Source organism: Mesoplodon densirostris, chromosome 10, assembly GCF_025265405.1.
Source record: "Mesoplodon densirostris isolate mMesDen1 chromosome 10, mMesDen1 primary haplotype, whole genome shotgun sequence".
NCBI classification, from domain to species: domain Eukaryota; kingdom Metazoa; phylum Chordata; class Mammalia; order Artiodactyla; family Ziphiidae; genus Mesoplodon; species Mesoplodon densirostris.
Window position 1 is genome coordinate 102,283,244 of NC_082670.1, and position 26,207 is coordinate 102,309,450.

The window sequence follows — 26,207 nt, forward strand, 5'->3', positions numbered from 1 at the left end:
GCTGCGTGCAAAATCCACATCAGCCCAGGTGGCGAGCGGGCTGGCAACCATGATGGGCTTAGGGGTAGAGGGAGTCCAGGACCATCAAATTCTTCATTAATGCACTAGAATAATTTCATCAGCTGCTGCCCCCTCACTGGATTGTAAGCTTCCTGAGGCCAGGGTTCATTCACATAGTGAGCCAATCCGTTTTTTTTTTTTAATCAAACCATTGATTGAGTCTTAATCTATGCCAGGCATGGCGCTAGGTAAGAGGGATGCATTGATGAGTAACGTGGACACAAACCCTGCCCTCATGGGCTGAGAAACAGAAGTGCTACAAGTTGAAATGTGTTTTATAGGCACAAATGAGCAGAGACAAGAACAGGAGAGGGGACCTACATAGGGTGTCAAGGAAGTCTTCTTGAACGTGACATTTACAATACCATTTAAAGGAATATGGACTTTATTATGAAAGATTCTCCTGGGTAAGTTCCAGACTCTGCACAATGGCTTAAGACCCTTCATAACCTGGCTCCTGCTGGCCTCTGGGGCCTCCTCCCTCACCATTCTCTCGTCACATGCAACACTGCAGGCATACAGAACGCTTTTCATTGTATTGCGTGCTCCAGGCCTAGCACATTCCTTGCTCGCTCTCACCTGGCTGACCCACTTCATCCTTCAGGTCGTAGTCAAGTCACTGTGTTTCCCCCAGGAAGCCTTTCCTGACCTCCCTACACTGGCTCCAGGGCCCCTACTCCTAGAACTGCCTGTTTCCTCCTCCCTGTCTCAGGGGTTACTCCTGGTCAGGTTACACCCCTGCCCCTCAGCCCAGGGCCTGGCCCAGGACAGATGCTGTGAATGAATGAATGTTGTCCACCGTGATGAGACCCTCAACTAAATCCTCCTTTTTGGCTTTGAAAACTCCTCCAAAATTACCATGTAATTAATAGTTTTCCTTTCTCATGGGGCACAAATGGGATTAAGAAAAGTGTGGTTATTGTATGTAGTGCTTTGGTAAGTATGCTAAGATCCGTACGTGCCTTCCGAGAGCACTAATCATATATATTGCAGCAAGAAAAGAAAACTGGTAATGGCTGCAAAAGCGATAAAGTTGAAAAGCTTCTCTTTGTCTAAAAAGTGTGCTTGCTGGTTGTAGGATTTCTGTTACAGATCAGGGACAGACTGGCTCCAGGTGCCTCAGATGAGATTACAGAGCTGTGGCCCGGTGTTTCTACGCAGAGAAGTGTTTCAGAGAAACAAGGAGGCTGGAACGTTTCCCTTCTTTGAAGCTGCTGCCCAAATATGCCCACAGAACTAAAGCGAGGCCAGAGTCCAGGAACGCTCTGACAATCAAAAGACTAACTCCCCTGTAGGCATCTGGCTGAAAGCAGTGTGGGTAATACCTAAACATACAGCTGTGTGTTGTCCTGGATTGGGAAGAAAGAAAGAGTAGGAACCGTTTGGTTTTTGTCAGTTGGTGTTCTGAATTTTCTGCCTTCACAGAAATGTCCTATTTTCACCGTATTTTAAGGTCTTAGCCTGTGGAAGGTAGTCAGCCTTGAGTTTGATAAGATTCTAAAATATTTCTTCCAAGACACAGTGTAGCACCAGGTACACAGAGGTGCCCAACTAGCACCTGTTGGCCTGGTGTGGAGCTCTCTCAAAGAAAGTGAACAAACTTTGCCAGGAAAAGAGAACTCTAGATGGTAGGGGACAAGGGTGGTGTCATTCTCAGTTTAAGAGGCTGAGGTGGGGATTATCCATTCCCCTGCTGCCTGAGATGGGCTTGCAGCTCACCTGGCCAATGACAGCATTACATACAACTCCTAATCGATGTGATTAGTTCACCAGACCCAAGCCTCAGAAGGAGACATAATTCTTGGGCTTGTGTTAAAATATTTGGGAAGGAGAAGCTCTTTTTCCACTGGGGATGGCAAGAGAACAGGCTCTAAACCGGAGTTACCAGATGCCTCTTTGAAACTACCAAGGGAGAGGCTGCCTGAGAATGAAGCCAATGTAGAAGAAAGCAGCCAGGGGCTGGGAATTGCAGGACTGAGTCCTGATGATAATAGTTGAACCCCTGGATCCAGCTATACCTAAAGCCATGATCCCAGACTTTATTTAGTTAAAACTAAATTCCCAATTGGCTTAAGCCAGTTTGAGTTGTATTTCTGTCCCTTATAAACCAAGACAGTCTTGACTGATGCACCTATCCCTCGTATAAGGCTGGTGTGAAGCTCAAATGAGAAAATATATATGGGAGTACAGACTAAAAAACAGTAAGGAAATCAAAGGGTTTCTTACTGTTCTGGTTCAACAGTAACAACAACAACGATGATAATAATAATATTAAGAAGAAGGGAATCTTACCAATATTCTTCCCCTCCAGCCATGCATTTTTCATACACAGGTCCCTCTAGCTCCCGGGGGCTGGGGAAGATGGCTTCATGGTGGATGATGATGGTTTTGATGACTTCGTTGACGTGTGCCTGGCAGGACACAGGGTCTTGCCCATCAGGGATGTGCATGAGGGTGGGCCCGAAGCAGATGGCCAAGTTGTAGGGATCCATCATGTTCTCGTCACTATATTGCGAGAGGCTACAAGAAAGGAGTACCCACAAGTCACCAGGGAAAGGCGAATCCTCCCCCGTGGTTTCTTTCTCTTGGGGGCTCTACTCAAGATCAGGAGGGTCCCATGTTCTAGGAACAGTTGTACCTACAAACCTCAGGACACCCCCTCCCAAAGGAGGCCAGAGCTGAGTCAAAGAGGGGGGTCCCTCCCCTTGGCTGGGCAACTCACTGGTTGAGGAAAGCAAAGAGGTATCTCATGACCACGATGACCACGCGGGGAAGGGTGATGAGGATTTGTTGGATCTGGTGCACCCTCTCAGCTGGGTTCTCCAGTTCTGTAACATAAAGGGACTTTTCAGGGCGCCTTTCATCATCAGAGAGCCAAGTAGCTGACATCTGTGAGTCCCACCTGTGAGATCAGCCCACGTGGTTCGGGGGAGGCAGGTTTTTTGTTTTTATTTATTTATTTATTTATTTATTTATTTATTTATTTATTTATGGCTGTGTTGGGTCTTCGTTGCTGCACGTGGGCTTTCTCTAGTTGCGGCAAGCAGGGGCTACTCTTGGTTGTGGTGTGCGGGCTTCTCATTGCAGTGGCTTCTCTTGTTGCAGAGCACGGGCTCTAGGTGCGTGGGCTTCAGTAGTTGTGGTGCATGGGCTCAGTAGTTGTGGTGCACGGGCTTAGTTGCTCCGCGGCATGCGGGATCTTCCCAGACCAGGGATCAAACCGTGTCCCCTGCATCGGCAGGCAGATTTTTAACCACTGCGCCACCAGGGAAGCCCAGGAGGAGGCAGTTTTACTCTCAGTTCCAGGGATGGAAATGTGACCCTGGCCTGGCCAATCAGAGCATCAAATTCCCCTAGCCACAGGGCTGGGCCCAGGGAGGGGTCCATGGCCTAATCAGAACAAATCAGGGTTGATCCTTGCGACTCAGCTGCAGAAACCTAGAGAGAAGTTCCCTCTTGAAACTGGGTAGAGGAGCAGCTGGGGGCTCCCAGGCAAGAAGATGGTGTCCGGGAGTGAAGTCACCACAGAGCTGGAGGGGACAGATTCCTGAAGATGTCGTGTGAGGTCTGAGTCCAGCTGGGCCTAGACTTTTCAGATATATGAGCCAATACATTCCCTTTTACGGGTTAAGCCAGTGGAAGCTGAGTTTCTGTCACCTGTAGCCTATGAGTCCTGATGAACACAGGCAGGGACCGGGTTTCATTAGACTCTTTAAAAACACCAGCTGCAGCACAGGCCTGGCACAGAGTAGGTGCTCAGGAAATGAACACTGAATAAATAACCACCTCCTGAGCTGTATATTGCTCAAAGAACCTGGTGATTCTTGGGCTCTTGTCTCTGACCCCCCTGTCCAGGTCAACCCTAGAGATACAGACATTTAATCAGTCAGGCCAGGGTTGGGGGCAGCTAATTGGGCTTGGTAAGGAGAAAAAAGTGCTTTGTGGGCTTTTCTCTGTAGAGAAAGAAAGCTCAGGCTAAGAGTGAGCTACGAAAGCTCCAATGATTATCTGCAGGGCTGATGCATAAACCCATGTCAGTTTCTTTTTCAGAGAAAAACATGTTTTTCTCACTCAGCCCCTCCTCTCTCCAGCCTCCACATCCTGTCAGCATGTTCCTTTTAAAACACAGCTTCCCCCTTTCTCTTCTGTATCCAAGGCCCTTCATCATGGAGCTTCAACCACCCTTGCCTGCTTCATCTCCCAGCTGCCGCCCCTTCTCCAAGTATCTGAAGATGATTGAGAGCCATGCTTCTCAGATGAAGTGGGCGTGCACCTCTGGGGCACTTACAAATATGTGGGGCATTCTCTGGGGTTGTTGCAGTGACTGGAGGGTGCCACTGGCATTTGGGATCCAGGGGCCAAGGTGCTAAGGGTCCTGAATGTGTGGGACACTCAACAAATAGTGCCCCCAGAAGAACTATGCCAGGCCACCTTAGCCACCCCCCAGCCCTCCACCCGAACACACAGGGGCTCTCCGGCTCCAGGCCTTTGCACACACTGGTGATCTCTCTTCTCCACCTGGCATGCTCCAGCCTACCTTCAAGGTCTGGCGCCTCACCAAGGCCTCCACACAGAGTGGAAGGCTCTGGCACACATATCGAGTCCACTGCCCCCCATACAGGCCCCTCCATGTCCTCGGCTTCAGTCACACTGCCCTAGACCACCTCCACTACTGTTTATTAATACTGTTTTCTTAAATACATTTCTTTAGAAAAGGAGACCTTACCTCACTCTGTAAAGGAGAAACCAGGATCAACTGCCATAATTAGAAGGTAACATAAAAAGAGATACAATGAAAGCAAAACAGTGCTACCAAATTATAGGTAGACATTGTTTTATACAAAAGTTTCTGAGACTGAGGCCCTGCTCTCTCTGTTTAGCAGGGAGACTGACTTGTACGTTGGGGGCAGAGGGGGTGTCACTCCTTGCTGTAACCAAGGCTTTGGGAGGGAACTGAGGAGGGACTTTTCCTCTCACACTGTCATTCAAGGTACACAATGCCATGACCTTGTACCAGGGGCCGAATACCTTGTCCACTCAGGAACTGGGCTATTGGAGCTTCTGGAAATACTGGCTGAGCAGGTGACATGGGGCTCAGACAGGGATGGGCCTCTGTGGCCTGGGATTTCTGAGAGGTGGTCTGGAGCCTGAGGTGGAGCAGGAAAGATGAGCAGGAAGTAGTGGGGGGCAGAAGAGTGGAGGAAGAGCCTTTCACACAAGACAAATAAGAGGGTTCAAGCCTCCCTAGGCTCTTGTCACCTCCTGGGGCACTTCCCTGGCTGCAAATATCCTTCAGAACATTGTGAGAAGCATCCCTAGTGAAACGGGGTGTGGGGCAACTTTTCTGTCACTCAAAGGGTTTATTAAAAAAAAAAAAGAGTTTATTCCAAAATACTAACATTCTAATATTCTAAAATTAAAAGTTTATTTTAAAAAATACTCCCAAAAGATTGCCGTGGATTTTGGCATCTTACAGTCAAGGTGCCTTTACTTCAGCCCCTAGATTGGGCTCCTGCCTTTATCCACAGAAATACTAGTCAAGAAGGACTCTCGTGGCTAGTGATGTCAGAGGAAGCCCCCAATCAACTTATTTTCATCATTTCCCTGTTTGCCATATTGCTGACCTGACTCCCAAACCTTCCATGGCTGCCTGTAACCCAAGGGGAAAAGCTCTGGAATCCTTGCAAGGCATTCAAGGTCTTCCCTTTCTTGCTCCACCTGACCCTTCCAGCATTACACCATGTACTGGCTGGGACACCCTCCTGCAGGTCCCATTGATCTGTGTGTCCCCAACCCTTCCTAGGATCCCTGGGTCCACTCCTCCCTGAAGACTCTACTCACATCATTCTCCCTCAGCTGTGATCCCAGAAACCAAGGCTCCCTCTGCCTCTTTGCTTCTGAGCTCCTCCTATACCCAGAGGTGTACCATGACCATGAGTCCTTCTATTATAAACCATCTTGTTATTTCAACAACTAGGTTTTAAGTTCCATGAGGACAAGAGTCATATGGCTTCTTTCAAGGCACCCCTCCCCTGCAGCGATGAGCCTGGAGTGCAGGTTCAATAAAGATTGGTCAAGAAATTGATCATTCCACCTGGGAAATACTTACTAATAGTAGATATCAAATCTTGAAACCTTTCCTTAGGAAAGAGTGGGTTTTCCAGTCCTCGGAAATACAGTTTTAGAACGCCAGCGACTGAATTGATATCTCGTTCATTTTGATCATCCACAAGCGGGTCTTCACCTAAGGGGAAACAGGAGATGACGATTCAGCTCGGTGAAGGGGCAGGGTGTGTGCAGATGGCGGAAGAGGTGACCTGGCCCAGCCTGAACTGGAGGACAGATGTGACAGCCTCCACCACACAGCATGCTTAGAGTGCTCCCTGCAGCGGATTCTGAAACTGCTCCGATCTATAAGAATGCTGTAGAATTAAAATAATGAACATCCGTCACCCTACACTTACACTCATCTTGCCGTATTTGCTCTCCCTCCCTTTCTCTACTTATATTTAGTACTGCTCAATCATTTGAGAGCGTTTTGTAGACATTACAACACATCACTGCTAAATACTTCAACACATTCTTCCTAAGCATAAGGGTATTCCCCTACGTAACCATGTATTGCACCTAAGAAAATTAACAAGATTTCCAAAACACTGTCTCACAGAACACCGTCTCACAGAACACCGTCTCACAGACTTTACTCAAACATCCCCCATTGTCCCATGTCTTTCACAGAAGTTTTCAAAAGCTAAGATCTAATCAGTGTTCACACAATTCATTCAGTTGCTATGCTTCGTTAGTCTTTTGAATGCAATATAGACCCCAACATTTTTTGTTAGTTTGTTTTTCATAATATTGACTTTTATTGAAGAGTCCAGGCCAACTGTTTTGTAGAATGCCTCACATTCAGGATTTGTCTGATGGCTTCCTCATGATTAGAGTCAGGTTAAATACTGTGGGCAAGAATACTATGTGGGTAATGCTTGATCACTGGGTTAAGGTGGTGGCCTCTGGATCTCTACACTGTAAAGGTATATTTTCTCCTTTGTAATAACAAGTGTAAAATATAAAATATTTTTGTACACAGTAAGTGATCTATGTGCATGTCATCGTGCTTAACATACTTTACCCAGTGCTTTGAGCATCCAATGATAACTTTTGCCCAAATCAATTATTACCCTGCGGTTCTAACAAAATGGTGATTTTCTGATTCTGTCATTCCATCTACAATTATTAGGTGGCATTCTTCCCTAAAGAAGAGCTTTCTCCGTGTTCCCTCCACCCTCCTATTTTTTTTAAACATTTTATGGGCTTGTTTTTATAATTTTTAATTCAAAGTGTTATAACCCACTACACCTCTATTCATTGGGATGCTCAGATTGTCCCCACATTTGGCCAGGGGGAGTCCTTTCTTATGTCCTTTGATGCGACCTCTACTGGTCACTTAATTGCTTTCTGGCATAAAAGATGTCCCTGGCGGCTTCCCTGGTGGCGCAGTGGTGGAGAGTCCGCCTGCCTATGCAGGGGACGCAGGTTCGTGCCCCGGTCCAGGAAGATCCCACATGCCGTGGAGCGGCTGGGCCCGTGAGCCATGGCCGCTGAGCCTGCGCATCCGGAGCCTGTGCTCCACAACGGGAGAGGCCACAGCAGTGAGAGGCCCGCGTACCACAAAACAAAACAAAACAAAACAAAACAAATGTCCCTGAATCACCTGGTACTTTCCTTGACCTAGACCTGGAATAAAAAACTTCTCTAAGGAGCTTTGTTTGCTTTTTGTAGGGCATGGTATTTAGAAACCAAGATCTAGGTTCTAGGTGTGCTCATCACAGGAGTGTCATAAAGAACATCTAGCCTCTTTCAGTGCATAGAGCTAGAATATACTTATATATTTTTTCACAAGTTCACAGTGATATTTCTAATTCGTGTTTAAGATACAATGTTTTCTTTACCTTCATTTATTTTGTATTTGCATTTCATTTTTCTTACAGTGAAAATCTTGTTCTGAATATTTATAATTGATATTTTAATGTATCTGCCTTATCCTACAATATACATAAAACAGTTTCAGATTTCTAATAGCAGTATCACCACTAGCAATAAACCTACTACATAAAAATTAACATTTATTCGCAGGGCTTTTTTTGTTTTTTAGGCCCTCAGAATGTATCCCACTAAAGACATATGATCAGAAGACAGAAAGTAGATTAGGGGTTGCCTAGGGATGGGGGCTGGGATGTAAGGGGTACAGGGAGTGACTACAAATGGGTACAGGGTTCCTTTAGGGATGATGAGAATTTTATGAAATTAGATTATGGTGATGATGTACAAATCTATAAATATACTAGAAACTACTGAAATATACGTTTTAAAAAATGGACGAGGCTTATGGTATGTAATTCAATAGAGCTGTTAAAAAAATGTATGACCAGAGCACATGTTGAAAAGTTACTCTCTGTATGGGTGTCAGTCTGATATACAGCTTATTTGTTTCTATTTATATTCAATTTTAGGGATTTAATTTTTTTAGAAATCCTTTTTTTTATTTTTTATTTTATTTTTTATTTTTATTTTTTTTTCTTTTTGCGGTATGCGGGCCTCTCACTGTTGTGGCCTCTCCCGTTGCGGAGCACAGGCTCCGGACGCGCAGGCCCAGCGGCCATGGCTCACGGGCCCAGCCGCTCGGCGGCATATGGGATCCTCCCAGATCGGGGCACGAACCCGTATCCCCTGCATCGGCAGGCGGACTCTCAACCACTGCGCCACCAGGGAGGCCCTAGAAATCCTTTTTTTTTAAAGTATGCAATTTTGAAAATATAAAGCATCCACATGTTCCAGGAGTCAAACCAGATAGAAAGTTGCTTGCAGAGAAGCCCTATTCTTATTCTTCTCTCCCTACACCTTACATTCAACCATTTTCATTAGTCTCTGGTTTGTCCTGCTAATCTTTCTTTCTGCAAAAATAAGCAAATACACATATACAATTTTTTTACCTTCCCTCATTTCTTACATAAAATGGAAGTAGCACACTCTGCTACTACATATACTTGCTTCTTCTCTTAACAGTAAATCCTAGAAATCCCTCCTTGTCAGTTCATACAGATCTTTCTCATTTTTTTTTTAATGGCCGCAAACTACTCTATTTCATGGATAGACCATAATGTAGTCAACCAGTCTCCTATGGATTGACATTCCCATCTTTTGCTGTTACGAATACTGCCACAACAAATAACCTTGTACCTGTGTTTCTTATTCATAGAGGTGTGTCTCTGTGGTAGGTTCCTAGAAGTGGGATTGCTGGGTCAAAGGGCAAACAAATGGGTAGTTTCATCAGATAAAGCCAAATTCTCCTCCAGTGGGGCTGCACCACTTTCTCCTCCTACCAGCAACACAGGAGAAGGATGCTTTTCCATAGCCCTGCCCATGGAATGTCTTTTAAATTTTTGCCAATTGCACAGGGGAAAATATCTCAGGAGAGCAGCACTTTTCAGTTTAATGGGGGTTGCTGAGCTAGTTCACCATCAGGATTTCCATGGGGGACGTGAAAGGAAGCAGGCAGCAACCTGACACCTTGCTGAAGGTGTTGAGAGAGGTCTGCTCAGTGGGCTCCTCCTCCTCCTCCTCCCCCCAGAACAGCCCAGAGCAATCTAAGCCTGGCAAGCAATGAAGAGCAGAACTGCCAATTCATACTTGGATCTCTATACTCTGCCTCTGTGGGAAGAGAATGTGTGTCACTGCCAGGGCCTCTGCTGGCCCCAACATGCTTTAGTGCAAATTAGAGAAAGACAGCCCCCCTTCCTGAACCAGGGCTTGTGGCTTCCAGGGCATGAGCCAGAGTTCAGCACACTCCTGTCCTCGTGACCGAGTACTCTTGTGCAGTGCCCAGCCTGAACGACTGTGTGTGGCGGCCCATGCACTGTGTTCCATAGGTCAACCTCTCAGACGTTCCCATAGGAGGAGATGAAAACGCTTCCCCCACAGGGGTTGAATGTGAATGTCCCCAGCACTTCATGGCTGCTCTTTACTGGTACTGGCCACTTGCCAGATTCTGTTCCCTCAGATCACTGTCTCCGGAAAAGGAGTCATCTGGGACCCACCAGCCTGCACTCAATCGATCTGGTTTTGCCTTACACACACAGACACACACACACAGGCATAATGACCGATTGCTTAGAATGAGTTCCTCTAGGATTACCTTTTTTTCTCTAAATCAGTTTTTTCTTTAAATTTAACCTTCAGTTTTGAGTCACTTAGTTGGCTGTTGCATCAAATGATTCTTTGGTTTTACAGGTTGCCGGCCGGTGATGCCAGATGGGATCAGTACAGCCCCAGGTGCCTGCTGCTAATGCCTATAAAATACCATCTTCCCCAAAGGAGAATCATTTAAGAGTTCTTTGGACTTCATCTTCAAAAGTAGCCAAAGAATTCAAGTGACAGGTTATCCCAGAAAATCTTTTGCAGTTAGTGAACTTAGGGTATCAGTAAGGACATTCAGAATACCACACACACAGTTTAGGCGATCTTGGTATAGTGGTGGGACAGCAGTGATTATAAAATGAAAGTAAATAACATGTACATGCTCTGCTGGGGGGACACTAGAGGCAAACAGGTGTTCAGCCTAGAAAAACATTTCTCAGTGGATTTCCTATGAAGTCAATGTGTTTTGGGTTTAACTTCGAAACAAATTAAAAAATTTAAAAACTGGAAAAAAAAAAAAGGAAAATGCTCCCCCCACAGACTTTCTCATGAGGAAGGAAGAGAGAAAACATAATATATATATATATATATATATATATATATATATATATATATATATAGCCTATACTGATATAGCACTTTTCAAGTGAGAAGCACACTGGCACATGTGATCTCTCTTAATCCGCAAAACAGCACTGCATGGCACCAAGGGAGGCATGGTCCCAGCACCACCCCCTCACCTGCAAGAAAGCTGAGGCCCCAACAAGCGAAACGACTTGCTCATGTAGTCAAAAACAGACACCCAGCAGCTCCCAGGCGTCGTAATGCCTGGGAGATATTCCTTCTTCTACCTGTGGTTTTCAATTCTATCTGCTGCCTGTCTGCCTGCATGCCTATCTATCTATCTATCTATCCCTCTATCATCTTCCTTCCTTCCCTCCCTCTCTCCCTCCTTCCTTTACAGTAGAATCTCAACTTTTTTTTTTTTTCAAGAAAAAAGTTCCCATGGATGAGCAAAGCTGCCTTAGTTGAATTTAGAGAAAGGTGCAAGCCCTATCTTCTCTTCTTCCCTCCTTATCCCAGTAGCAGCCCTTGAAGCCCCTCTGAGGACCATAAGAGTTTGAAAACTCTGCGTTGTATTAAGCTGTTCCCCTAGCGCACCACATGTTACTCTTGTGGTCTCATGATCCAAAAGCACAAGGATTTTATTTCCTCCATATAAGCTCTCCTTGTTAAGTATGGTTAACTTATTGACCACACACACACACACACACACACCCCATCCATTCTTGCTCTTCCTCCCAGAAGGCACTTCGTCCATAAAAGGAGCCATCCAAACAATCCTCCCTCCTAGCCCAGGCCTTTGGCTCTCTGCAAGGGTTGCCAATTTTGGCTTAGAAATGAATGGAATTCCAGAGTTCAAGATGAGCAGGATGGTGTATGTGAATGATGGCTTCCTCCAGGAGGAGAATTAGAGCTAAAATTCCAGGCCAGTCCAAGAGAAAGCTAGTTCCCATTTTGCTAGCTAGTTTCCCGGGGAGGGAGGCAGAATTATTACCGAACAGCCCCGCCTGCAGCCTGCTCCCAGCCAGGTCGCCCCAGCATTGCCTAAGGGCTGAAGGCAGGCTGCACCTAGGGCAGAGTGAACACACGGTGTGTGCTCACAGCTCTAGGGGAACGTGCTGCTGGATGGGGGCATGGCAGGAAGCCCGCAGGTGGTCTCTCCACGGCAGGTCTCTGCGGCCAGGATCCTCCAGCCCCATCCCGAGGCTCCGCAACGTGACAACCCCTCCCTGTGTCTCCCACTCACACCCCTCTTCCTGGGGTAGGAAAGAGATCTGAGAAGGGCCACATCCAGAGTCTAGAATGTGTCAGATCCTACATGCCATGATTTCAGCCCCAAATCCAAACCCTATATTGATGTGAGCACAGTGAAAGGACCATTGACTCCCTTTCCAGCCACCCTTCCACATGAGGAGGGAACACAGGCAGCTCTCTCACCTTTTACATACCAAGAGGACAGGGGATTGGTTTGTGGGGAAAACAGAGAGGCAAAAAAGTAGCCTGGGAGACAACAGCAAACCACGGCTCTCTCCACAGCACAGCTGCTGATTCCTGCTTTTCCATGATGTTTTCTCCTTCATTTTGCCAGAAGATTACAGGAAGATCTCAAAAGTTGAGTGCTGAGTTTGAGATTTATTGACAGCAAAATAGAATAATAAAAATCATAATCCCAACTAAAACCCTGGTTGACTCATGTCAGAGGAGAAGGAAAGTGGGTTTAGGAATAATAAGCCAAAAATGGATTTCCAACATGTAATTTTTCAGAAGCTTAAGGAAAAGAGGTCTGTGCTCCTTTCAACAGCCTTCTGCACGGAGCGTAGGCAAGAGCTTTGCCCAAAGAGAGAAAAAAAGGGAAAGGGGGCCAAGGAGGAAAAGACCCATGTCTGTTTGAACAAGTGGCAAAGGACAGGCACCCTGCAGGGATTAGAGGGTTTAAAATTTTTAAAATACACAATGTACTGGTTTGGAGAGAAAGTTCCATCACAAGTTAGAGTAGGTGCGCCGCGAGGAGTGGGCTCCGGCCGCTCGCTGCCAGGGGCTGAGGAGAACACAGCGGCGAGCCAGGGAGAGGGAAGCCGGTTTCAGGAGAGGGGGGAGGAGGTGCCCCGAGGGTCAGCCAGGTCAGGAACCCAAACCCAGGGCCGGTGGGTGGTGAATGTCAAGAAACAGAAAGTAATGCGTGTGAAATCTGGGTACCAGCCAGCCCAGAGAAGCCAAAAAGGGTTTTTCTAAAAGAGACATCCCAGGAACTATTCTTTTAGAATAAGCCATGCTCCCGTGTAGGCTCGGGTGGACCAGAAGGACGAAGCGGGCAAGAGAATGAGATTCACCCCGGAATGGGGGTGAGAGGGAGAGGGGCCAACTGCACACATGAGGCAACGAAAAAGCAGAAAACAAGTTTTGCAGCTGAGGTTTGGGTCAGGTGATCTCTTCGCTCCAAGGAGCAGAGAACTCTAATTTGCACTAACACCCCTCCAAGGCACCTGAGCAAGTAACAGAAGGTGCTGACCTTAGAAATCACGTTCAGGGAGGAAAGAAAGCAGCGCTGCTGGGGTGGGGATGGGGCCTGGCTGCCTGGTACAGCAAGGTACTTACTTACAAGACACGGGCAAGTAAGAAAACACAAGGGGGAGCGGTCACCGGGCTGGAGGCACCAGGCAGTTTACTCATGACATACAAGGAATTCTCTCTGATGGGATGAGCCCAGGAGGATGGAACCAGCCAAGGGTCCAGACCACGGCTCTGTTCACTTACAATGAACACAGGGCAGCAGGGGTGTAAAGGAATTGGGGGAAATAAAGAAACCAAACCCTGGCTGGGCTGTCTGTCATTGCCAAGAGAAGCTCAGGGAAATGATGAATGACACTTCTATCAGAAATGCTGAGGGGAGGATACCTCTTGCTTTGTGGGCTTTGCACACGCTGTTCCCTTGGTCTGGAATGCCCTTTTCCTGCTTCCTCTGACCCTTACTCTTCAAGCCTCAGCTTAGGCATTTCCTCTTCCAGGAAGCCTTTCGAGGCTTTGCTATTCCTCCCCCTTCCACCCAAGCTGGGCTAGGGGCTCCCATGCTACCCAGCACTTACGCCATGCTTGCGCTGACTGTGCTGTTCACTAAACCGGTTCTCTGCTAGCAGTGACTTGTCTGTTGTTCCTATCATATTGACAGGCCCTAGTCCATTACCCAGTGCAGTGCAGGGCTCAATGCAGGCTTGTTGAGTGGATGAATAAATGTGTGAGTAGGAGCTTGGAGCAGGGCAATTCTGGGGCTCCCTGGTTCTAAGTACCCAAGATCCTGGAGTGGACTCCAAACCCTAAGCTCCTCAGGACCTTCCTCATGGGCCACTGAGAGCCACATCCAGCCCAGTCCTGCCCTCCACACCCAGTTCCAAGCCAGAGTGCCTAGCGCTGCAAAGCTCTGTGCTGGGGGCTATGGTGGTGACTGCCTGGGGCTGACAGACTGCTTCCTCTGCCCTTGAGCTAGATCTCAGGATGGAAGTGGGAAGATACGGTGACCGAGGTGAGTCTGCTCAGGAGGCAGCCCCTCCAGGGGAAGCCTGGCAATAAGTCGGGAGAATTCTAGGGCTGGAGCCCCGGGGAGAGGCTTGCTCAGAGCACAACCAACAAGGACAAACCATACACCTTCCAAGGCTATTAGGAGGATTACATAGAAGAATGGGTAAGAAAGTGCTTTGTAAGTTGGGATGTGATGTATTGCGGGGAAATGGGTTTGGGATTGGGGTCCTCAGACCAAACTTAGTACCTAACTACTCAGAGAAAAATGTAGTAAATCAGAGCTGAGGAGTAACTACGGAGATGGGATGCTTCCAAACGCTGTGAAACTAGAGGTGGAGATATAGCTTAGGATGCCCCACACTGGCTCTTCTTTCCTCCTTGGGATGGGCTTTGTTCAACAACCAGAGAGCGTGATGCTGGAAAATATTTCCTTGAACGGAAATGCACGGACTCAGTTTCACTGTAGCAGCAAGATATGTACTAGTATAAAAAGGCAGAGGTTTAAGAAGAATTGAGCTCCTCCTGACCCTAGAAAGTCCTTACTTTGCTTGGACACTGCCACTGGCCATCTGTTCCCATCAGGGATCCTGAGGCCAAGGGAAGCTCAACCAAATAAGCCACACTCTGGTGGCCACTTCATTTCTGATAAGCTTTTATACCAAAGTGGGAACTAGGTAACCTCCCCGAGGGTGGGGGAGTATAGCTTTGCCAAAAACACTGCATAAAAAAGAATTAGGCAATTCTAAGCCACTCCATGTTATCAAGCTTCTTCCAACTTTTCTAAAACACAGCAGCCTTTACAGATTCACACAATAATTCCAAGGCCCTCTTTCCCAGCAACCACTGTAGAGCCCACCAGAGAAAGTCACCCTTGTGTGCTGGTAAATGTTCAACAGCTAGCTCTTTGGCAGGGTGGGGTGGGGGGAGGAGAAAAAGATCAAAGGTCTTAGTGTTTGCCAATTTCTGTGGTGTAAATACTCCCACCTTGGCTGATTTCGAGCTACCAGGGTGAAGTCACTGAAGGTGAAGTTGGGAAGAGATGTTGATACAAGCTGCCCCAGCACCACTGGCTCTAAGACATGCGTTAACAGCCATCCTGGCTTCCTCTGGACACAAGCTGGAGATGATCACTCCACACCTACCTCTCTCAAAGGAATTTTTGATGTCATTGACTTCAACCTGGGATCCTGGCACTCTGAAGATCCCTTGCTGCTGGAGTCCTAAAAGAAATAAACAAACAAAAAAGGAAAGAGAAAATGCCTTGAGCTCATCAGACCACTGGGAACACGGAAGACTCTCCCCACTGCTTGCCTCTTTCTCACACCATCCTTTGTAACAGAGTCATTCCCAGTGACCGTCTCCTGGCAGAAGCCCAAAAGGAGCCTTTGTGATGAACTTCATCTGGTCCAAATACTCAGTCACATTCTGCTTCATATGTCTAGGGTCTCTTGTTTGGTTTGAAGGAAACAAGAAGTTTATATCAACACTGGACCAGTGAATGACTTCCACTTTAACCCACAGGTTAGCTCCATCAAATAACTGGGTAGTGAATGCTGCCTAGTGCGTTCATGAGTTGCACTGGTCCCAAATAGCTTGGCCTGAGTTTAGAAATGCCATCAGAGTTTAACAGCCACAGAGATTTTGAATGAGAATGATTATTGCCACTCCCTCAACCATTCCCTCGCCCATCACAGACAACGTCTTCCTTCAAGAAAATCTAGAGTCTAGAGTGCATGCTGGCTTGGGATCAACGAGTTTGGGGGACATTAACTTATTGAAGAAGAACAATCTCATTTTTTATGTGTTTCTACAAGGCCTTAACAAAGAGGAGACCTGGATACCTGACACAGCAGTAACAACAAAACAGCGACCTATAAGATTGAAGGAAGTAGAGGGCCTCCCTCATTTGAAAAGGGAATTAAGACTGGGATCCTTTCCCTGAGATTCAGTTTTTCTATATGAAACAACTCTCCACTTTATAATTCAGGAAAGTGTTTACCCTTAAAGGCAGACTTTAGTTAAAGTTTGGTTTGTACATATAGTATGTGCTCAATAAACACTGTTCATTTCTTTCATGCTGAGTTTCTACCACCTGTGTCTCTTACCCCATCCTCCTGGCTCATTCCCGTCCAGTTACGCTGGCCTTCTTTCCCATATTAGGCCTTGACACTTGCCATTCTCTCCACCTGGACCGCATGGCTGGCTTCTTCTACTCAAATATCACCCCCTCGGAGACGGCTCTCCTTACAACCTTAGCCAAAGCAGGCCTGCCCTCCTCCAGCCATTCTCTATCCCCTTTAATTAGTTCCTTGGCATTATCACTATCTGAAATTATATTATTTGTCTCTCTGCTTGTTCATTCCCTTGCCCTTCTAATTGGTCATGTAAGCTACCTAGGGCCAGCATCCTACCTGTCTGGTTCGTGGCTAAGCTACCATTGTCAAAAACAGTGCCTGCCCTGCTATGCACTCTGGAAATATATTTTTGGAGGGATGAATAAATGAATAGATGGAGGCACAATTTAAGTGCTGGGGACACCATGTGGCAAATCCCAGACACTCTATTTCTTCCATGGAGCTTACCACAGTCTAGCAGGATTAACTGATCGGTTGACCAACCTCATTCAGTGCTCAAACTGCAGAGCTCTGGGCTCGGGTGGGAGCAAAAAAGGAACTAATACAGTTGTCCCACGTGCCCTCCCTGCTCCTCGGTTCTCCTAGCTCCTGAGTCTTCTCACCACCATCTTCAGTTCCCCCGACACACAAGGCTCAATAGACAGCACTCAAGATAGCAGCTGTTCTATAGAACGTTTTCCCTCTCAGAAGCAGAGCAGCAACAGGAAATCTTCCCAGATGAATTTGAATCTCATTTCTTATGAGAATAGCCTAGCACCTGTTCTGGAAAGAGCTGAAAACACTGCCCTGAGATCGAGCTTACCATATAAATTGATGTATCTGATGCAGCTCTCGACGACCAGTGGTATAGCTTGTCCTGAATCCTTGAGAAAAAAAGTTGTGAGTTGTATTGGACTTGGCAACCACCACAGGAGAGAAGACACTGCAAACACAGATTATGAACTCAAGCCAGAAAATTAGTACCATCAGATTAGTAGGAAAACAAGCAAGGAACCACTAATTCTAAAGTTTCCACAAACAGTTAAGATAGAAAGTCTTCTGTGATTGCAGAAAAGCCATAGCTGTGATCATTTTAAAGAAATGCTCTGTCTTCCTATTCAGCTGGGAAGGAATCAGGGCTCAGGAGGCCTGATAGGCACATCAGAGAAGGGGAGGGAGCCCACCGCCTGGAGGGGCTGGAATCTGCCCTCGAAGACTTCTCTGCCTCCCACTGCCCTCAGCCCCATCTCAACTCTGTTCTCCCAGCGCTCAGGGCAGGATCAAGGCCTCTGCCTAGTACTGTAGGACCTGCTGCCAGAATTAAGAAGGACACACCATGGGGGAAGCAAGGCTGGCCCCAGTGATCCTTTTGAGCTCGGAGGAGGGGAGACCAGTTCTACTCACAACGTAACAACCTAAACATCCAGACAGATACTTGTTTAACAGTAAACACATTACAAGGAAAAGTTCTAGAAACAGCTAACGTCAGCCACTGACCACTGAGTGGCAACCTTGGTCAGAAAGGCTGAATAAGATGCAGTTCTAAATACATGCATCTGGGGTGTGAATGTATTTTCAATTATATTTTCCTAGACTGGCCCACGGCCACAGAGAGCTGGGCAAGGGATAATTATCTTTCGGATTCCATGATTGGTTGACCTCTCTGCCATTTCAGGCCACTCACAGAGCATACAATTTTTAAAAAACTCTCTTTGAAAAGGGGCCAAATTAAGCACTAGCCTCCTCAGAAGGTGAGGAAGCAATGAGGCATACATAATATGCTCATGTCAAGGGACAGAGAAAAAACCATGAATTTGGATGCTTTCGTGGCTCCTCCACACCCCACCTGCAAATCCTGTCCTTGATTAACTACAGTCACAGAGAGGGTAATAAAGTGGACTCATTGGCAACAGGCAAGGCGGGCCCTGTGCTACTAGTCAGGGCTAAAGACAGGTTCCATCCAGTTGAATGGGGCTGACGGAACTTTCCAGTAAATACCTGGTTCCTGGTTCGAGCATTTCTTCTTCCTCTGATAACAAAAAATAAACAGGCAGCAGAGCAGAAGAAAAAGAGAAGATTACGCAGAAGTAATAAGACCAGTTAGAGCAAGCAGCTCCTTCAGAGTCCGGGAACGCCGAAATGCAATGGCAGCCAGCGGAGGTCCGGGGGGATGGCAGGCAAACTGTGGGCCCAGTGGAGCTCCGGACCTGCCCGGCCAGCCTACCAGGGTGGCTGCCTCGGACGCCAGGGGGCAAAGGGGCCTCTTTCAGTCCTTGTCAAAGGGCAGGAACGGTGTGTACTGAACACTTGCCTCACCCCAGGTCTAGCTTCTCCTCAACACGGGGGCTGTTTACTCACGTATGGTGAGAGCCCACCTAAGGCTCTGTAAGGTTAGCCCAGCCACCCACAGAAAAGGAGGGACACACGCCCTCAGGTGTCTCCTGGGACACTGGCCCTGCAAGTCAGCTCAGGAAACCTCGCTCTTAGCTCTTAGTTAACCAGGACCGTGTTTGTCAGGTGCCCTCTGAATAGGACCAAACAGGATTCCACCTGGTTCCAAATTCCACACAGCTGCCCGTGCTTTCCTACCAAACACCTGGGGCAGCTCGTCCCGGGTACCCACTTGGCTTTGCTTTCCTTCTGCCCACGGACCCTCACCCTGGCACTGAAAAAGCCTCAGGGACCCCAAAAGCTGACAAAGCCTGGAGGAGGGAGGGCAGTGGAGTCAGAGAGGCTTCGTGATCTTGCGGGAAGAACCAGAGGCTCTGCTTTCACTGAAGTCGCCCATTTGCAGGGGAGCACTGCCTCTTCTTTCTTTCCACACATGCAGCGGGTCAGGCTCTGGGGTGCGTGCTGTGTCTCATCCCAACTGAGAAACAGGAGGATGTGCGCCTGCTTGCTGGTGTCACCCGTCCAGCCCCTGGCACCTCAGCAACTAGAATTTTCCTATGTCGACTAAGCCTACCTGAACCTAGGACAGCAGTGCCAGGTGATCAGACGGGGCCCCATGGGCGCTCTCCGGAAAGCCCAGGCAGCACTAACAGCTAACATTTCCATGGTGTTGACTCTGCGCCAGGCAGAGCTCTAGAACCTGGCAGGTGTTACTCATCTGATCCTCCTCACACACTCAGGAGGTGGGTAATTATCATTCTCATTTTATTGAAACAAGGTAAGGACTCCCCCTGCCCCATCCCGAAGGTAGACCTCCTGGGCCTCAAAATTTATCATAATAAATTGGGTTTCCTTCTGTCCGAGAGAAGGGGGGAAAAAAAGCAAGCATTTTGAAAAGAATCCATTCAGGTAAGGTCCTAGAAATCTATACAAGTAACTCCAACTACATTTATCCGTCATTCTTGGGGATGCTTCCTTGTCCCTCTAAACCCTCATAATCATGGAGTTTCTGTGATGTTATTTTATTGAAAAGCCTTTCAGAGCTTTAGAATTTCAGAGCTGGGGATTCTTAGTTCACGCTGACTCTTCTTCTAGATAGCATGGGAATCATAAGAGGAAATTAAATTCCATTCCCAAAGGTTGAAGGACTGGATGCATCACACTGCCTTTTCATTTTCTGAGAGTTAACAATCCTTGAGGTTGGGGTCCCGCCGCTGCAGTCTGTCCCCACAGGGAGCTTAGAGTGGGTGCGCAGAAGAGCTGGCGGAATTGCACAGATGATGTGCGGTACAAGCACACGTGACTATAAAGAAATGCATTCGCTCAACAAACATACTTTTTTCAGTCAAACGGTCCCCTGAGGAGGCTGTGCTCTTATTCCAGCAACATGCTGCTGCCTAGTGCTCTGGGGTGTCCCTCTCTGGGGGCTCTTTTCAGAGCCAGTCCCCTAGTGCCCACTACGGACTCCAGTGGCTACAAAACCGGGCTCTGATGGGCGCTTTTCATTCCAAAGACTGGGGTGTCCGTTCTCAGACAAAGTTTTGGCACCGCTGACAAAGGTCCTGCTGCAGGCTCTCAGAAGACTGACCAGCTGCAGCAATGGCTATATATTTAGAATAAGGATGTGGCTTCCTGGTGACTACCTCCAAGGGGCAGACGCTCCCGCGGCTGATGCACGGCACTCGAGCGTCAGGCATTTTTTGTAGGAGCTCTCCATTCAGAGACTGTTCCACTAAACAGAACACCTAACTTGCAAATGCCATCAGGTAAGAGCTCCTTCCAAGCGTCCTGACACAGCACCCGTTTCCAAAGAGCTGAGCATATTCTGAAAGGTGTCTGTGTCTCTGAGCCTTTGCTCATTCTGTTCCTCCTCTCAGGGGCTCCTCCGTGCTCCCCTCTGCTGTGTTCTGACCCGTCCTTCAAAGCCGCCCGGGCCCCAGCGCTCACGGTTCTTCCTGCTCTGAGCTCTCACAGAACTTATTTCCATGGGGAATCAGTCACCAAGTGCTCATCCTGAATCATCTTCCGCGTTCAGCTTTCTGTCAAAAACCTCCTGAGCAACATGATAAGCTCCTTGAGGGCAGAGAGAGTAGCAAATGGGCCTCAGTCCCCTCTCAGCTCTGGAGTATGGTTTTTCGAGAAGAAAGTCTTGTTGGGGTGAGGAGCGAGGATGAAGAAAGGGCTCTTGAGACAGCCCCTCTTCCCATGACCTTCTGGATGGCAAACTGCTCACACGGGGTCACCTCCAAACAGCACCCCTTCCCTGATGCACGCAGTAGCACCCCTCCTTTTGGGGTCCTCCACACCTCCCTCCTCTGAGGCATCCTAGAGCAGCTGCTGCAGTTTCCCACCCCCAGGCAGTCCCAACTTGTGCCCTCCTTTTCCCCTTTCCCTTCCCCCACTGTCCCCCAGAACTCAGCTTACAGGCAGAGGGACCCAGGCTGGTCCTGCCTACCCCCTCCCACGCCTGAGGTCAACCCTCCCTGCCCGGCAAGGCCTGTGAGTGCCCTATATGAGGACAGAGGAGAGAGAGCCAGAGCAGGGGCAGCCTCACTCCAAAAGTGTCGGCAGGGCCCGAGAACCTTTACTTTTCTCCTGACTCTTATTTTCTGCAAAGGGTCTTCGTTAGATGGGGGCAGGCTTCCAATAACTGCCAGGGACCTTCCGCTGTTCCCCTAAGTAATGTTCAGAATGCATCTCCCCTTCCTCAAGTATGTCCCCCACGTGCTGCCCTTTTCAACTCCATCACCATCTTAACTTGCCTTGAGCTGTTCTATCTGGGATGGCTTGATCCTGCACCCTTTGCAGCCAAGAAGCAAGAAGAGAAACTCACTGAGGTGAAAAGCTTTCTTTTTAGTTTAAGGTGTCAAGGATTAACCTGGACTTCTAAAGGGACTACCTCAGCTCTTTTGTCTTCTCCCAAACTGCCTAACAAGAAACAAAAGTAGGTGGAAGGGTTGTCTCTCGTACAAGTTGTACGTGTTGTGTTCCTTTGCTGCCATATTCTCAACTTTAAAAAATCACTTGTGGGCCTCCCTGGTGGCGCAAGTGGTTGAGGGTCCACCTGCCGATGCAGGGGATACGGGTTCGTGCCCCGGTCTGGGAGGATCCCACATGCCGCGGAGCGGCTGGGCCCGTGAGCCATGGCCGCTGAGCCTGCGCGTCCGGAGCCTGCGCGTCCGGAGCCTGTGCTCCGCAACGGGGGAGGCCACAGCAGTGAGAGGCTCGCATACCGCAAAAAGAAAAAAAAAAAAAAAAATCACTTGTATAAAAACACATTCACTCACAGGGCTTTTCTTTGTGTTGTTTCCAACCTGTCTCCTCTTGGGAGACGTGAGTGTGACTCAAGGCGAGGGGGTTTCTCTAAGTGTCCCTCAGGCTGGCCAGGACTGCAGTTCCTGAAGCAGTGAAGTGGGGCTGACAGGGACCACTGTCCAGCACGGATTCAGCACCACCTGGATTTTACTGGGTCCCAGCACGATTGCAACCCTCCCCCAGGGCTGAGAATCAAGGGAAAGCACTTAGGAGCAACTGGTCAGAGGCAAAAGCAGCTCTGATTAGAAGCCCTCACTGAAGCTAAGAGCAGGCTGCCGGGAGGACCAGCTTGCCACAAGGCCTGGCCGAGGGCTCGGATTGAAAGTTCCAGTCCGTCAGTCGTTGGTAGGTCGGTAGGTTGGGGTGGGGCAGGGCTGTTGGCCGGGGGAGGAGGTGGAGAAAGGCTGCCATTACATTGGGTGCATTCGCGGACTCCGTGGCTCCCCAGCAAGTACCTTAATGAACGCTTCCATACAGCCGTTAAATAGTTTATGGCTACACACTGAGAGAGGCCTAGGTCTCCTCATTTTCTGTGGTTTAGGGGGAAGACAGGGGGGCCTAGGGGAAAACGGAACAAAAGAAATCAAGAAAGCAACCAAGGTAAACATACAACTGGGAAAGACGCTCTTATGACCCACGACTGGAGGAGAACACAAAATGCAAATGGAAGGCCTGAACCCCCAGCACATTGGTGTCCAATGCTCCATCTGAAGGCCCCTGGATGTTTAAGCGGGTCTTAATTTACCCACGGCGTCAGGCAGGAGAAACACAAATGTATTCTAAATCACAGGAGGGCACAGCACGTGTCCAGGAAACCACTGAAACTCCAATCAGGGCTGTCATCCCACAAAGCTGACCAGATGGAGGGGGAATCAGGGGAGAGATGTAATCTGTAGCCCAAGAAAGCAAGAGACTTTCAAAGATGATTGGAAGGGTTAATTTTCATTATTTTGGCTTAAATGCATCACCAAGTCTCAACTCCCACCATACCAGGGCACTGATCTTCCTAATGCCTCCTGGCATTTCAAATGCACTTGACTAATCTTTATTCCATTGATCTAAGAGCCAGGCAATTATTATTCTTATTTTAGAGATGAAGAAATTGATGCCAGGAGGGAGGCTGCAGCTTCTTTGGGGTCCCCAGGGGACCCAGGATGATGATTATCTCCTGTCCTTTAGTCAAGTACACTTTCAGTTACAATGTTTTCAAATCCATTACCACACTTAACGTCAGCTCAACCCTGCACGTGTGATCCCATTTAACAGAGGCCTAAACTGAGGCCTAGAGGGGGGAGGTGGCAGAGCCAGGCCCCAAACCCAGGCCTCTTTGGCTCCAATCCCAAGATTTTTACCAAAGGGTCTGTCATAGAGCCTTAGGGAACTTTCCCATTTCCAGCCAAAGACTCATCCATCCCATTAACCCTTGCCAGTGGAGGACCCCTGGGGTCAGGTTGAAAGTGTCTTGCTTGACTTTAGGATCTCCATTCCCTGTGCTCCATCTCGGCCACAGGGAGGGGCGATCATACCACAGTTCACCAGCGACAGCGAAACAGCCACAAACACTGGACCAGTTTCCAGAGTTGCTCACATGCATATACCTGTGTTGGCTTATTTGCTCATCTTTCACCACCCAAGTTGGCCTGACTCAATGCTGCCAGCCTTCTAGGGCAAAGGGCTTTCTGAGGTTAGGAGGAGGGTCCCTAACCAAGCGACACAGTTCATTTTCAACTGGCTTCGTTCGTAATTTGAGAGGTACCAAGTGGGGACCAAGCCTGACACAGATCATGTCCATGCGTGATGAACACAGACCTGGGCCCACAAGCCTTGACTGATTTCTGTGAATGGGCAAGAAATCGTACATGCCATGGAGCCAGTCAAGGAGATAAGGCTCATGCTGCCTTGCTCACTGGCCTTGTGATGCCCGTCTCCCTCAGCAGGCCCGCCGTCTAGGGAACTCGGATCAACTTCTAGGTGTCTGAATACTGAGCAAATGCTGCTAGCCCCAGGACATGCACGGGCAAAAACACAGTGGAATCCAAATCTCATGCCACCCAAACACTGGAACTAAAAGAACAGCACAGACCAAAATTTTGCAAAGAAACAACAGGCAAGATTAGTTTGAGCTCATCTTGGATCTACGTCAATTCGGTTAGCTAAGTCCATGTCATTTCTTTTTCGTAAGTTACTTATGTTTTGAGGAGGTGGGTTATGTGAGAGTGATATTTCTTACAACAGATCTGCTTTTGAATTTCCAAATGCCAAAAGAGAGTGCCAAAAATGTGACAGGGCCATAGGTTTTACGTATCATAACTGGAGGGTAGCAGCTGCACCACCTTGTTTCCATGGTGATTTGGGTTTCTGTTTTTGGACGTTCTCACATCATTTCCTTATCTCACGCTGCATGATACCCTCACGACAACCCTGTGAGATAGGCAAGAACTATTAAACCTACTTTAAACATAAGGCAAATGAGCCCAGGAGAGATTAAGAAACTTGCCCAAGGTCACGGGAACAGAATTCAGCTCTTCCTACTTCAGGTTCCCGCGTGATTATGGAAATCGGGAAATTGATTTTATCACAGAACATTCAGCAATAGCATTAAATCATCTATTAAACTCTCAAGGTCAGCAAGAGTACAGACTCTTAATGCAGGTGTTGGACACCCAATACCAAAAATATCTAGGGTGCCTTTAAAATTTATTTCCTAAAATAAGTCCTAAGGATTTTTTTCCTTGAAGTTACGTAATTTCTGCCCAATCCAGAAAGCAAAGGACTGTTAGAACCACATCAGGATTTCTTTCTTTTTGTGTGGTGCTCTGTGCAGTGAGCGGAATCTCTGACAAGGAAACGTAGCTATCCCAACTTTGCATGACACCAAATTGATACCGACTTACTGAAGTGCTGGGTGGGGCACAAAGTGGGGAGCAGGGGGGCAGCTCAGCCAAGGAAAGTGGGGCAGCCTAAGCCTTCCATCTCTTCTGCTGCTCAGTTGCAGAGCAAAAGGAAAGAGAGAGAGAGAGAGAGGCAGGGAAAACAGGAACAGAGAAAGCCACGGAGAGGAAGAAAGAGAAACCAGAGACCAATGTCCCCTTTCTGCCTTTCAACCAAGATAAAAATTAACACGCGTTAGTAACACAGGAATTGGCCTCAAAATTATTCTGTGACCAGAAGGATGGTTATTTCCCTAGACAACCCAACAGACGTGGGTGTCAACATCCAAAATGGCAGCAATATTGTAGTTCAATGGTGGTCAGGCTCTTGGAAGCTGTGCATGGGTGTGCATGGGGTTGCATCTGTTTGGAAAAGAAATCTCGAGTGATTTCACTGCTAATCCAGACTTGGAGCGAGTCAACCTAGGTTAGGGAAGCCAGTCAATGGTTTGAATAACCATATCAAACCTTACATTTGCATCTGGCTTTGCCATTTACCATACGTCTTTCAAGTGCATTATTGCACCTGGTCAGCCTAATTACGGGGTTATTATGAATTGGGGCTATTCTAAGATAACATTCTAAAGTATGAGAAAAAAATAAACAATGTTTTGCAGCCCATGTGCAAAAACTGGTCTGTCTATACAAGGCCAGCAACAACTTGGCTGAGGGGACCTGTTCAAATAAGCACCCAAAACGACACTGACCTTGGACAGGAAACTATGGCAGTTAAAGAGGGCCACAGTATAGAAGTAGCTCACCCAGCGCATTTAAGATAAATTTTAAAAACACTTCCAAGTTAGCAGTGCACTCCACAATAAGTTAAAAATGATTTTTGGAAGTAAGAGGAAGCTTTTACTTTACTAAGAGTTGCCTTTGACCTTGGCCAAGGGCCAAAGTGCAGATGGCTGGATTTGCAGCTTAGTGCAGTGTATCTAAGTGGGAGGTCTGTAATCCTAGCTTGGACTTCCCAGGCCCTAGGTCGAAGAGGGTGTGGAAGACAGCATCTCAGAGGGCTTTATTTAAAAAAAAAAAAAAAAAAAAACCTCTCAACATTTCTCTAAGGAAGACCCTGGGACCTCGCTAAGGGTTTGATTACAGATCTCTCCTACAATCTGCTGGA

General features: G+C 47.7%; 1 protein-coding gene across 1 annotated transcript in view; it reads right to left on the reverse strand.

Annotated features, from left to right (window-relative positions):
* The window catches only part of SRGAP3 (SLIT-ROBO Rho GTPase activating protein 3), a 133,811-nt gene that overhangs the window by 24,181 nt on the left and 83,423 nt on the right, over positions 1 to 26,207 (reverse strand). The window contains exons 11-16 of the mRNA XM_060109195.1: positions 22,610 to 22,712; positions 17,272 to 17,332; positions 15,477 to 15,554; positions 6,170 to 6,304; positions 2,783 to 2,888; positions 2,353 to 2,580 (exon numbers count right to left, since the gene is read on the reverse strand). Of these exons, the coding sequence (XP_059965178.1) occupies positions 2,353 to 2,580; positions 2,783 to 2,888; positions 6,170 to 6,304; positions 15,477 to 15,554; positions 17,272 to 17,332; positions 22,610 to 22,712 (711 nt within the window). The remainder of the gene's footprint in view (positions 1 to 2,352; positions 2,581 to 2,782; positions 2,889 to 6,169; positions 6,305 to 15,476; positions 15,555 to 17,271; positions 17,333 to 22,609; positions 22,713 to 26,207) is intronic.